General features: G+C 41.4%; 2 protein-coding genes across 2 annotated transcripts in view; both read right to left on the minus strand.

Annotated features, from left to right (window-relative positions):
• The window catches only part of LOC107729051 (protein fem-1 homolog C-like), an 11532-nt gene extending 6883 nt beyond the window's left edge, over window positions 1-4649 (minus strand). The window contains exons 1-2 of the mRNA XM_016539400.1: window positions 4040-4649; window positions 1659-1780 (exon numbers count right to left, since the gene is read on the minus strand). Of these exons, the coding sequence (XP_016394886.1) occupies window positions 1659-1780; window positions 4040-4583 (666 nt within the window). The 5' untranslated portion in view covers window positions 4584-4649. The remainder of the gene's footprint in view (window positions 1-1658; window positions 1781-4039) is intronic.
• A 1376-nt stretch (window positions 4650-6025) lies between these two features.
• On the minus strand, window positions 6026-7322 carry LOC107729055 (transmembrane emp24 domain-containing protein 7-like). Its single transcript, XM_016539404.1, has 2 exons — window positions 6985-7322; window positions 6026-6633 (listed from the first exon to the last, which is right to left on the minus strand). Exons 1-2 carry the CDS (start codon window positions 7303-7305, stop codon window positions 6397-6399), a joined length of 558 nt encoding a protein of 185 aa, XP_016394890.1. The 5' UTR covers window positions 7306-7322; the 3' UTR covers window positions 6026-6396.
• Window positions 7323-13236: the final 5914 nt, after the last annotated feature.

The following is a 13236-nucleotide window of genomic DNA, read 5'->3' on the forward strand; positions in this document are numbered from 1 at the left end:
AGGCTACTGACCGTTATGGATTAGTGTAGCCTGCATTAAAAAGTCTTGAACATAAAACAACAGGATAAAAATATAGTTGATGACTAGACAATCATTTCATGACTCTAGACACTTCTTTGTGAAGACAGTGGCATAATACAGTGAAATAATAGCCATATAAATACAGTTGCCATGTGCGTGGGTAAAATGTACCTGCTGGCGCTTTTAGGTATACAGCGACCTCTGGCGGTTCTAGTGTTAAGACAATGTTTATCTGGTGCAAAAACACAAACATGCAGAAACAGACTCCAGGAGCGATCTACACAACTACACCTGATCAGATATCAGTCATGATGTTTCCAGTCTGTTTGTATGTGTAGGGTCATCACATTTACCACCTGATTTAAACACTATACAAACGTACAAAATGTTTCCACGGACTTCCGCTACTGTATTGTGATGTATTTTCAATCTAAGCAGATATCAAACTAGAAAATAAAAATGTAGGGCAGACGTGATTTCATCCAGCGCTTGTTGATTGGCATGTGAACATCAGAATGAAGGCGGACCTGAATGATGAGTCACATCAGGACGATTAAAGATGATTAAAAATCATTATTAAAAACAGATCAGAATAAAATTCACAGATGAATCATTTACAGTAACATGTAGTAAGAAAATAAAAGGGGACTTCAAGGAGACTTAAAAGTGTTGGGTTAAGAGAACTAAAGACTGCAGACAGTCCAACAGGGAACTGAGCGACACACAGATCACACCCTCTCCGAGTCATCAGCAGTGGTTCAACGGATCACAAATTAGGGCAGTGCAATTAATCGCATGTGATTGTCATGCGCATCTCGTCAGTAAAGCCGGTTCCGTGACTAGTAGTAAATCTCCATCATGTGCTTTCAGATGGAGTGGCATTTAATACACAGAGCCGTAGTTCACTGACAAGCTACGCAATATCGCGTTGATAATCGCAGAAGAATCGCCTTCGATTATGAACGCGATATTGCGACGAAAGCACATGATGGAGATTTACTACTAGTCACGGAACCGGCTTTACTGATGAGATGCGCATGACAATTGCATGCGATTTATCGTGCAGCCCTAGTATCCAGATAGAAATTTGTTACCCATTCTCAGTGGGAAAGTGCCCAAGCAACACTGCTCAAAAAAAGATGCCCCATGTATCATAAGCTTTATGGATTTTTTTCCCCTCAGGGATACCCTTAAGTCAAAACACTTAAAGGTCACATATTGTACACATTTCTGGAGTTTTATTTTAGGTTTTGATGTCCTTAAGAATATATATTTGCGGTATAAGTACCAAAAACCATCTCAATATATTTTTACAGCTCCTCTCTCAGGAGCTCTGCTGAGAACAGGTCGATTTTGGTCTGTATAATTAATATTCATGAGCCTTTCTTCTGATTGGCCTGTTGTGTTCTGAGTGACGCACGGCCAGGCCAACCACAGCTAACTAGGGTCAGCCGACGTCACAGCACTAGCTGGAGGAAGCAAAACAAAGAGTGTAACGTTACAGGTCGGCCGATCTGGTTTCGTGGTTAAAGTTAGACTTTTCGACATGTTTCCGTGTTGTTGTTGTTGCTCAGCAATGGCATGGATGTGATGTTGTCTGGGGGTTTGGCAAAAGGAGAGAGGGACTGTCCCGTCACGCTGGCGGAGAGCAGCGGCGTCATCCCGTAGCCGTCCTTCTCCATGGTGGAGCCGTACTTCAGGAGCATCTTCATGATCTCCAAGCTCCCGGACTCAGCGCAGTCGTGTAAAGCCGTGTTACCTTCAAGACAAAGAGCACACAGAACGCAAGTCGTCAGAGACGCATCGATGAATGACAGACATACTACAGTCACTGAAGATAAACAGAAGCTGTGCTAAAATACAGTTAAACCAAAAATTATTCAGACACAAGATATAATTTTTACTAGTGGGTGCAGGACACTATAGTTCATTTATGTAAGTGAGGATAGAAAAATAAAGTAAACTGTGACATAACCAAAAATTCTTCATACAGTGGAAAACAGATAAAAATTTGGGACCAAAAATTATTCAGACACTTTGACCGGATCATGTTTTGCTTAAGTGTTTTTTCTTTAATTGCTAATGTGACCATTTTTACACCACAGACTGAACAAAATTAAGCATAAAAAAATAAAAAATTATTAAAGTAGCTGCTCACATCATATTCAAGGTACTGGTGTTTGCCTACAAGACCACCACTTGCGCTGCACCAATATACCTAAACTCGCTAGTTCAGACCTACGCGCCCTCCAGAAGCTTGTGTTCTGCAAGTGAACGACGCCTCGTGGTTCATCCCAAAGAGGCTCAAAATCACTCTCACAGACCTTTCCCTGGACTGTCCCCAGCTGCTGGAACAACCTGCCGATCTCAATCCCAGCAGCTGAGTCTTTAGCCATTTTCAAAAAACATCTAAAAGACACATCTTTTTCACCATCACCTGACCAATTAATACTAGCACTTACCTATTATATTCGTTTTGGTCTAATTTAATTAAAAAAAAACTAAATAAAAAACCTTGCTGTGTGCACTGTGCTAGACTAACTGAGACTCGTCACAGCACTTGTATATTGCTGCTCTCTCGTTGGTCTGATTGCTTCTACGTTGTAAGTCGCTTTGCATAAAAGCGTCTGCTAAATGACTAAATGTAAATGTATTTACACACTGTTTAATGCAGGACATGAATGCATTTAACCTGCAATTACAAATGCATAAATAATGTTTTGATATATGAATCATAAAACGTTGAATAGATACTTTCAATGTGAAACTAAAACCGCCAGCAGGTGGCAGCAAGTCACTGTTAATTAGTGAGTCATTGCGATTGAACCGAATCATTTAAACGGTTGATTCATTCAGGAACGAAACGCCGTCCTGTTGCTCAGAGACGCAGAACAGCGCTGTGGCTGTGAATTATTTTTGTTGTCGAAATAGCGCAAACACAGGAAATATATTGTCTAAAACATAAGTCTCTTAATTAACTTCTTGTTTATTGAACTGTTGTAAAAAATCAATATAATTTGTAATGAAAAAAAACGGCACTCTTCATGTGAAACTGATTAACTATTCTATATGAAGTGGTATACATATATACATTTTCTGCCCCCATGTCTTGAATTTGTGATCATTCTGAATGTATTTCAGGGTGCTTTCACACCTGGCTCGTTGTTTCGGAACCTGGCGGGTTCCCCCCTTAGCTCGGTTCGTTTGGGCATATGTGAACACAGCAATCGCGCTCGGATCCGCGCCAAAACAACCGGTCCGAGATCGCCTGAACGAGGTGGTCTTGGCTAGATTGAAAACTAACTCTGGAGCGGTTCGGTTGTAGTGAGAAAGCAATCCGATCTAACGGACCAACGAACCAGGCTATATCACAATGTATGATGGGTAATTACGTAAGTTCCGTGAAAAGCATTAGCTTTGTTGTTTTGCTAATACTTCAAAATGAACCTGTGAATGTCTGTGTGTGAGCACGTCTTCGCCATTCAAAATAAAAAAGCGCACTTTTTCATTTTATAATGCCGTCTCATTGCTCTTCTTCCTAGTAGGTGCATTTTAAAAATGTTCTCCCGATGAATCCTGGACTCCTGCTCAAAATGATAAATTAATATAACGACAGCTACAAAAACAAAAAAGCTGTTGTCGTTGCCTCCTGACGGATGACAGCCGTGGAAACTTTGACCAATGAGAGGACAGTTTACTAGCACGTGACGTGATGTGTCCGTTTAGAAACATGCCGTGTGAAAGCGAACCGCACCAAGAATAAAAAGCAACATTGTAATAATTTTAATCCCTGTTTCGGAACAAAGCAATCGATCTACAGCTGTGAAAGCACCCTTAATAGACTGAATCATGCGGTGAAAGAACACACTCTCGCACTAGTCTAGACTTCATCACGTCATGCATGCGTGCACTCTGTAGGAGTTTTTGCAAAATACTCAATAATGTCAAATCACACATCATTAAAACAACAATTGCGATATTATCGCAGATGATAAATATTGCACATCCCTAGTCTCACCTTTCACGCTTTTCCGGTTGACATCGGCTCCTTTCTCCAGCAGGTACTGCGCGATCTCCTTGTGGCCTTTATAACATGATATCATGAGGCAGGTGTGTCCGTGCCTGTTGGCCACTTCCAGATCCGCTTTGTGCTCCACCAGGTACCTGACAATATCCAAGTGTCCGTCGAAGCACGCGGCTCTCAGCGGGGTGGAGTTCGTAAGAGTCGTATTGTTCACAGACGCACCGTGTCCCAGCAGAGACTGCACGACTTTCAGATGTCCGGCGGCCGAGGCGGCCCACAGCGGCGGCGCTCCCTCGATGATCTCCCCGTCGAAGTTCACCGAGCCTCCGACCTCCACAGATGCGCAGCAGCACTCGATCAGGTACTCCACCAGCTCCAGGTGCCCGTACCGCGCAGCCATGAGCAGCGGCGTCGCTCCGTTGGTCTTCTCCGCCATCAGCTTCATCACGTCGTGATCGCTCTTGTTCTCTAAGAGTTTCTGGAGGAGCCTCAGTTTGCCGTCTCGGGCGGCGTTGAAAACAGCACTTTTTAAATCCATGGCATAGGGTTGCCCCGCGGCTCCGTCCTACAAACAACAACAAGATCAGACGCATACATTCTCATGCTTTCAATACAAGCTTAAATTGTAGGGATGTAACGATGCAGCCTGATAAATCAATGAAAATGTGATGATTCAAGTCGGTTGAGATGTTAAACGAATCGCGATACAATTGAGGGTTTATATGAATGCGTTTATATGAACGAACTGACTGTCGTCAGAAAGTTTAGATGGTGTTTTCGGTTTATCTTGTCTCTATATCATACATATTAAAGCATTGTTTGTTAGCTTTGTTTACAGCGGTAATCAAGGAAACACTGTATCGCTGCAGTTCCATGAGCGCCACCTGCTGTCAGAGAGTGCATCTGCGTCTCATTCAGCTCGTCTGCTGTTTCTGTTTCCTGCAGATATGCCTTACAGTGGTGGCCAAAATCATTAGAACACTAGTATTATCAGCAGCTAAAAATGTGTTTAATAAGGTTGTATATACCATATATTTATATACCAAAATAATTTTTCACATGTTTTACAGCTCCCCATTATGATTACACTAGAATTAATTTTAAAAAATGTTTCATTTTTTAAGTGTTATGATGTCCAAAAGGCACAGGATCCCAGGAATGAACCAAAAAATGCCTTACTCAGGTGTGCATAATTATTAAGCAGGCTTTCTTTTACAGGTAAAATGCACCAAAAAAAGAGATTTAACTCAATTATTAAATGTATATTGATTTTTCTGCTTACTACTTGATCTGTGCATGCTTTGCCAGTGTTGTATGTAAGCACAATCATGCCAGTAAAGTGCTTTAAAAAAGAAAATGGATTTATTACGCATCATTGATTTCACGTTTCTGCTTTATTTTTCTTACAACTGTGGGAACTGTACAAAGAAAACATTTGCTTTCATGCTAAATGCAAACGAATGTGATCACAAGCAGTGACTCAATACTGAAGAAACCTGTGCACACTAATAATTATCTTTACACAGCCAATGTCACATTTACACTGCAAAGGCGGCACAAAAACACTTGTAAAGTGGCATTAAGGTGTCGTTACACAGCTTGTTTAATGCTGATCAGAGGAGGCAAAGAGCAGAGATCTGCTGTAGAGTTATGCTTTATGAGCTATTACAAACTAGGCTAGTGTAAAGTGTGAAACAATCCTTTAAACTGGTGAGTTTTGCTGTAGTTTATGCACAGACAGATCCACACCTGAACGAATGGATGGAGTCAATACACAACCAGAGATATACAAATGAAGCCATCTTAAGGCCTTTTAATCCACCTCAGCTGATCAGACTCTGTGCAGTGATCCTTAGATTTCTCTTCTTGCAGCTTAAAATAAATTATACTTGATAAGATGTGCACTTGAAAAGGACTGTAGAGTTCCTCCAGACATTTATTAACCAATTCAAACAAGAAATCTATGCACCGCTAAAAAAAAGCAACACAACAATTACACCAACGTCATGAAAAGAAAAAGACGACTAGGAAACATTTGCAAGGTTGTACAACATAAAGCTCTCTCGGATTCACACATGAAGACTGAACGGGTGATGATGATGATGATGATGATGATGCAATCAGACGACTGGTGTGTCAAGCCGGTCTACAGTGTCTGTACATCCTTTAACATTCACATACATGTAAAGAGTCAACACACAGCCACAAAATAAATAAAGCAGTTTAATTCTCAGCGCTGAAATATTCTGCAGGATACGAGCTGAGGAGCACACACAGGACTAGAGAAAACTAGCTCAAGGCGTTTGTTTAAATAACTCATATTTGTATAAAACCCCTTCGACGTGACCCGGTTATGACCCCACGCGGGTTGTCGTGGTTTTCTTGTCTGAGAAGAAGCTCCTGAGAAGCAGCACCTGACTGATGCTGACCACCAGCAGGATGAAGGCCTCTCCGATGGACCAGAAGGCCACTCTGGTGTTCAGATCCTCCGCTCGACTGCGGCCCTGAGCCTCTCGCAGACGGAAGTGCGTCTGATAGTCGATCACAGACTTCAGAGCCTCGTGAATCGAGACGCAGGCGGACTCCATCTGAAACAAAGCAGCAGCATTAGACGCGGTCGCAGTAGTTTGTTCTGTTTCTTCATGTGACTCCAGACAGACTGATGATGATCAGATCTCAAATCTCACTGCATTATTACAATTAATGGCCAAATGAATGTTTGGAAATGTAAACCGATATTTCCTGCTGACACACTACAGCAAACGATAGAAATAACTGACTTAAACACATTTTTATCTGCTGAGAATACTAGTGCTCTGATCATTTTGGCAATCAATAACACATGCTAAATAAACAACAAGGCCATGTTCCTCTGCCGGAGCATGACTGAAAGCACAGATCTGGTCAGACTTGCTAATGCGGTGAATGTAACTCATCACCTGCGTTAAAGCCGTCACTCGGTTCTCGTTGGGGAAAAGCGGAGGGTCGTCGCCGACTTGGAAGTCGAAGTACACGGTCTTGTGCGTGAAGGTGGAGAACTCGTTGCTGAAACAGAACTTGAACGTGCCATTCCTGGAGGCGGTGAAGGTGAAGCTGTCGTACTGCTTCTTCATCTCTTTATAGAGGACCGTCCCATCCGGATCCTCCAGACGACAGTCCACGTCATAGTGACCGCCGGTGACCACCTGAGGAGAGAGACACAGCCCACGCGTCAAACCACAGAAAGCAGATGTATATCTATTGAAGGGAACATAATACATCAATATGACATCTAAATATAAATGTCTAGGGAGCACAGAATGAGTTGTATTAGCAACAGTCCAACAAAAATTAAATAAAAATTGAAAACAGCTTAACTAGAAACCGGAAAGAACTGTTATCTTCTGATCACCCTGCAAAAAACGTGATGCTCTTCCTCTGTATTGTTGTCCAGTGCAAATGTCTGAAGATTCTCGAATTAGGATACACTGAGAAGCAAAATGACAGAAGTCTACAAGTTTACTATGAAACTGATAGAAATGAAGTGACTTTATGATCAAAACAAAAACAAATATCTGCCAACAGAAAAATCTTCATTCAAAGGAAAAACTATTTTCATTCCTCATTGGCAGATATTTGTTCTTGTTTTAATCATAAATTCACTTCATTTTGATCAATTTCTCTGAAAACTTCATATCTCCAGTTTGCATCTTCAGTAAATGTATCTTGATTTAAGGATGTTTCGATATTTGGAAAACAAGAGGAAGAGATTATTTCTTTCCACCAATGCATGCTAAATTTAATGGCATGACTTTATGAATTTAAGACTTTCCGCTCTGATTTAAGAGCTTTTAGGGCCTTAATTTGTGGAAGACCTTTTAAGACCACAAGAAACCCTTGCTTAGATGTTGGTTCAATAACAAGATAACTTCTAACGCTATTACTATTAGTATTCTTTAATATTGTTCATTTACAAACACTGATCTCTGCCACTCCAGTGACTCCAGAGCAGCTGCAGCACCATCATCTCAGCATTCAGCATTAGAATCACTGCTCTAACTCTACGCGGTCACCCTGCTCTAACTCTCTAACTCTACGCGGTCGCCCTGCTCTAACTCCACGCGGTCGCCCTGCTCTAACTCCACGCGGTCGCCCTGCTCTAACTCCACGCGGTCGCCCTGCTCTAACTCCACGCGGTCGCCCTGCTCTAACTCCACGCGGTCGCCCTGCTCTAACTCCACGCGGTCGCCCTGCTCTAACTCCACGCGGTCGCCCTGGAAAGAACCGGTTCGCGGAAAAGAACCGGACTTCCCATCACTAGTTGTTTGACGCCTGACAATGCACGTACGTGCGTAACTACGTCACAGAACGTCACCGTGGCTTTTCCGCAGTCTTAGTATAAAATTGTTAATTATCCACAAATGCAAGATTATGAAGTTACCCCCACTTTTCTCACATTCAAGAAGACATTAAAATCTATATTAAATCTTTGTCTACCTCCTGTAGCAAAAAGGCAACAAAAACGTTTTGAATGTATGCTCACTTTTTGGTGTTTTTGTATAATTTTAAATATAATAATTTTATATAATAATTAATTTATGTTTTGTAGGAAAGATTGTTATGTTTATTGTTATGTGATCTGCTAATTTTTTCTTCTCATTTATTTAGATATATTTTTATGATTTTTTTTTTTTTTTCAAAATTGTTCATTTTGTTTGGAAATTTCATTTGAATAAAATAAACATGACAGCCATCAAAGATTGTTTTGTAGTGGTTTAAAAATGACGTTATATGAAGTATAGTATTTTTTCGATTGCTTCGGCTCATTTTTTGAAACAGTCTTAACATTAATTTGTTACAGCTGCTTACAGTTTTTCTGAATTGCTAAAAAACCTTTCTTGAAACCATCACTCATTTTCTCAATACCTTAAACACAAATCCAAATACTCAAACTAAATTCACGAAACCTCTGACTCTTCATCAAAACCAACCGGTGCTCTCAGATCACACACACACACACACACACACACACTCAGATCACACACACACACACACACACACGCACACACACTTTACTCAGCCGCTTTGGCTTAATTCTACATTTTGTTTTTGTGAACATTCTGTCAAGGTTCTCATCAGATTTTAAGTTCTTGTGTGTTTTGGCGCAAGAGTAAATACAATCATCTGAAATGAGCACAATAACTAATACTCTTCTGAACAGTCTGTCATGTGTGAGCACTGTCATCTTCACATGCAAAAGGATCTACTTATTCATCAAAATCTGTCACACATACATATTCATAAATATCTATCAGTGTGATGTTTGCTAAATCTGCCATAGTAATGAAACAGAAATCTCAATCTTAGCAATCAAGTGGAAGCAGTTGTTCATGACTATTTGACTATATACGTAAGAAATGTGTAAAAATGCATATGCAAATGTGATTTTTATGGTTGCATGACATAAGCAGTCTGTATCAACAAAAATGAAGTTTGCATATAAGAAATATTTCCAGGGCTTGCTGAAAACACATCTCAGCATTTTGACCAGTTTGGCTCACATGATGACAAAAACATTTGAGTTTTGGTGGCATTGGCCAATTTAAGTAGGTTTTGAAGCATGAGTTAAATGTTCTGATGAGTTACTGCACTTTGAAGACATGCAATAAAGTAGTAATTTCCCATTACAGTTTTTCTGAACTGCTAAAACACTAAACCCCAATCTCTGAACCAAATTCTCACTAGCTTAAACCAATTAGTCGAATAAAACACTCTTTCTGCTAAACCTTAAACACGTTCAGGCAGTTAGGCTCTATTTGCAGATCTCATGCAAAACTCTAAACACATTCTCATTCACTTAAAGTTATCACACTGTGATGCATGTGTGCTGCAAAATGCTAAACACAAGTGGCTAAAGTTAAACACAACTAAAGCACAGCTGTCATCGTTTACACACAACGATTCAAACTTGTTCACACTTGTTTCTAATGATGTGATCAAACCAACTGTACAACATATGAGCCGGTTCAGAGTGCACACGTGGCACAGGTGACTGAATGATGAGACGAACAATAGATGGACACAATCTGAGAAGGAGAGGAGGAAGAGTACATGTTGCATTTGTGCTGCAAAATGCTAAACACAAGCGGCAAAAGTTAAACACAACTAAAGCACAGTTGTCATCGTTTACACACAACGATTCAAACTTGTTCACACTTGTTTCTAATGATGTGATCAAACCAACTGTACAAAATATGAGCCAGTTCAGAGTGCACACGTGGCACAGGTGACTGAATGATGAGACGAACAATAGATGGACACAATCTGAGAAGGAGAGGAGGAAGAGTACATGTTAGAAGTGGAGGATGAGGAGAGAAAGAGGAAGGTTTATCAAGGCTGGATCTGTCAGACAACAGAATTGCAAAATTGTTTACTCAATACTTTTTTTCTGTAATGTTCTGGATGCTGTGTTCTCTGTAGTGTCTAATGAATGCTCTGTAGTGTTTATTATATTGACTCGTGTGTGTCTGTGTGTGTGTGTGTGTGTGTGAGTGTGTGTGTGTGTGAGTGTGTGTGTGTGTGAGTGTGTGTGTGTGTGAGTGTGTGTGTGTGTGAGTGTGTGTGTGTGTGAGTGTGTGTGTGTGTGAGTGTGTGTGTGTGTGAGTGTGTGTGTGTGTGAGTGTGTGTGTGTGTGAGTGTGTGTGTGTGTGAGTGTGTGTGTGTGTGAGTGTGTGTGTGTGTGAGTGTGTGTGTGTGTGAGTGTGTGTGTGTGTGAGTGTGTGTGTGTGTGAGTGTGTGTGTGTGTGAGTGTGTGTGTGTGTGAGTGTGTGTGTGTGTGAGTGTGTGTGTGTGTGAGTGTGTGTGTGTGTGAGTGTGTGTGTGTGTGAGTGTGTGTGTGTGTGAGTGTGTGTGTGTGTGAGTGTGTGTGTGTGTGAGTGTGTGTGTGTGTGAGTGTGTGTGTGTGTGAGTGTGTGTGTGTGTGAGTGTGTGTGTGTGTGAGTGTGTGTGTGTGTGAGTGTGTGTGTGTGTGAGTGTGTGTGTGTGTGAGTGTGTGTGTGTGTGAGTGTGTGTGTGTGTGAGTGTGTGTGTGTGTGAGTGTGTGTGTGTGTGAGTGTGTGTGTGTGTGAGTGTGTGTGTGTGTGAGTGTGTGTGTGTGTGAGTGTGTGTGTGTGTGAGTGTGTGTGTGTGTGAGTGTGTGTGTGTGTGAGTGTGTGTGTGTGTGAGTGTGTGTGTGTGTGAGTGTGTGTGTGTGTGTGTGTGTGTGTTGATCTGAGACCTGAGAACCTCAGGAATCTGAAGGAACATCTGCATCTGAGAGACGATCAGACCAGCAGAGAGCAGCATTCAGCAGCCCTGTGTAGTGATGATGATGATGATGATGATGTGGCATGAGCTGTAGTCTGCTGTTAGCTGTCCCAAAAACACCTCATTCTCCTTCACAGCCAACATGTGCATTGCCTCAGTATCTCACACAGAGCACTATAGTGAAGACGTCACGTCACGGATTCCTGTTTGTGCTTCAGTCTTCATGCTACATTTGTGCCGGACGCTTCACAGTTTCTGGGTTAATGGGACACATTTACACTCTCATAAAATACATGATCCATTCCATAAATAAACAATTAAACCCCTAATGCTCATCACAGAGGTTTTCTACAGCAGGCGACTCTGAATCGTCAGTCATTTTAATGTTTGTGTGCTGTTTGTTTTTCTGTTGACTTCGTTGGAAAAAAAAAAAAAAAAAAAAACTTGCCCCTTTTAGACTTGCACTCTATTAATTTACTAACTGCTTGTTTTCTTTAAACATAACTAACACTAGCTTTTATCACTATCACTATCACACTACCTCTATCACTAGCTTGCTCTTTTCTTTTTCTATTCTATCTGTTTTCTTTTTATTTTAGAATTAAAAAAACCCTTGCTACGTGTACTGTGTTAGGCTAACTGAGACTTGTTATAGCACTTGCGTATCATTGCTCTTTTGTTTATTCTGATTGCTTCTATTGTCATAAATCTTGTTAAAAATGTTAAAAAATTAACAACTGCTCTGACCCTCGCACACTTTTCAAAACCTTCTCTTCTCTTCTCTGTCCTCTTCCCCCTCCTCCTTCATCAACTCTTACAGCTGATGACTTTGCCATTTTCTTCACAAATAAAACAAGAACCATCAGAGACCAATTCCCCACACCACAAACTGATGATAACTTCATATTAGTGCTGGGCGGTATACCGGTTCATACCGAATACCGGTGTTTATTTTTGTTATGATATGAATTTTTAAAATACCGCAATACCGGTGTATGTCACTTAAACAACGTTCAGAACGCGACACTGTTTGAAAGGGGTCTCTTTTCACTGTTGCACTGTGGTGAGGGAGCAGCTGTATGTGTTACTAAGCGTGAAAGTTCAGAAACTGAAACTGTAGAACTAATAGAACGTGATGACAAAGAAGAACTCATCCACAATATCCACATTGACCGCCACAAATATCCACCGCCCCCTGCCATCAGCTCCCGCGCACGAGAGCGACTTTAGCACTAGATTTAGCAACTTTCAGACCCTTTTAACGGCTTTTTTCCATAGAATATTCATACTGACAAACCTAGCGACTTTTTTGGATAAACCTTAGCTATGGTTCAGTTGGAAGATTTCGCCAGTGCTGTCCCACGATCGCGAGGTCTGACTTGCCCAGAGAAGTGTCAACTCAACCTTACTAAGACAGAACTGCTTGTGGTTCCAGCAAACCCATCGTTTCATCACAGCTGCTCTATACAGCTGGGTTCATCAACCATAACTTCTTCCAGGACAGCCAGAAACCTAGGAGTTGTGATCGATGATCAGTTAAGCTTCACAAACCGTATTGCTACAACGGCCCGGTTCTGCAGATTTGCCTTATACAACATTAGGAAGATTAGACCCTTCCTATCAGAGCAAGCCACACAACTCCTTGTCCAAGCTCTTGTTCTCTCCAGACTGGACTATTGTAATGCTCTCTTGGCAGGCCTTCCCGCATGCACTATCAAGCCTCTGCAATTGATCCAGAATGCAGCAGCCAAAGTGGTCTTCAACGAGCCGAAGAAAGCTCATGTCACACCTCTCTTCATCAGCTTGCACTGGCTGCCAATAGCCGCTCGCATCAAATTCAAGGTACTGATGCTTGCCTACAAGACAACCACTGGCGCTGCACCAATATACCTAAACTCGCTAGTTCA

The sequence above is a fragment of the Sinocyclocheilus rhinocerous genome, unplaced genomic scaffold, assembly GCF_001515625.1.
Source record: "Sinocyclocheilus rhinocerous isolate Xijiao unplaced genomic scaffold, SAMN03320098_v1.1 scaffold458, whole genome shotgun sequence".
Lineage (NCBI taxonomy): Eukaryota > Metazoa > Chordata > Actinopteri > Cypriniformes > Cyprinidae > Sinocyclocheilus > Sinocyclocheilus rhinocerous.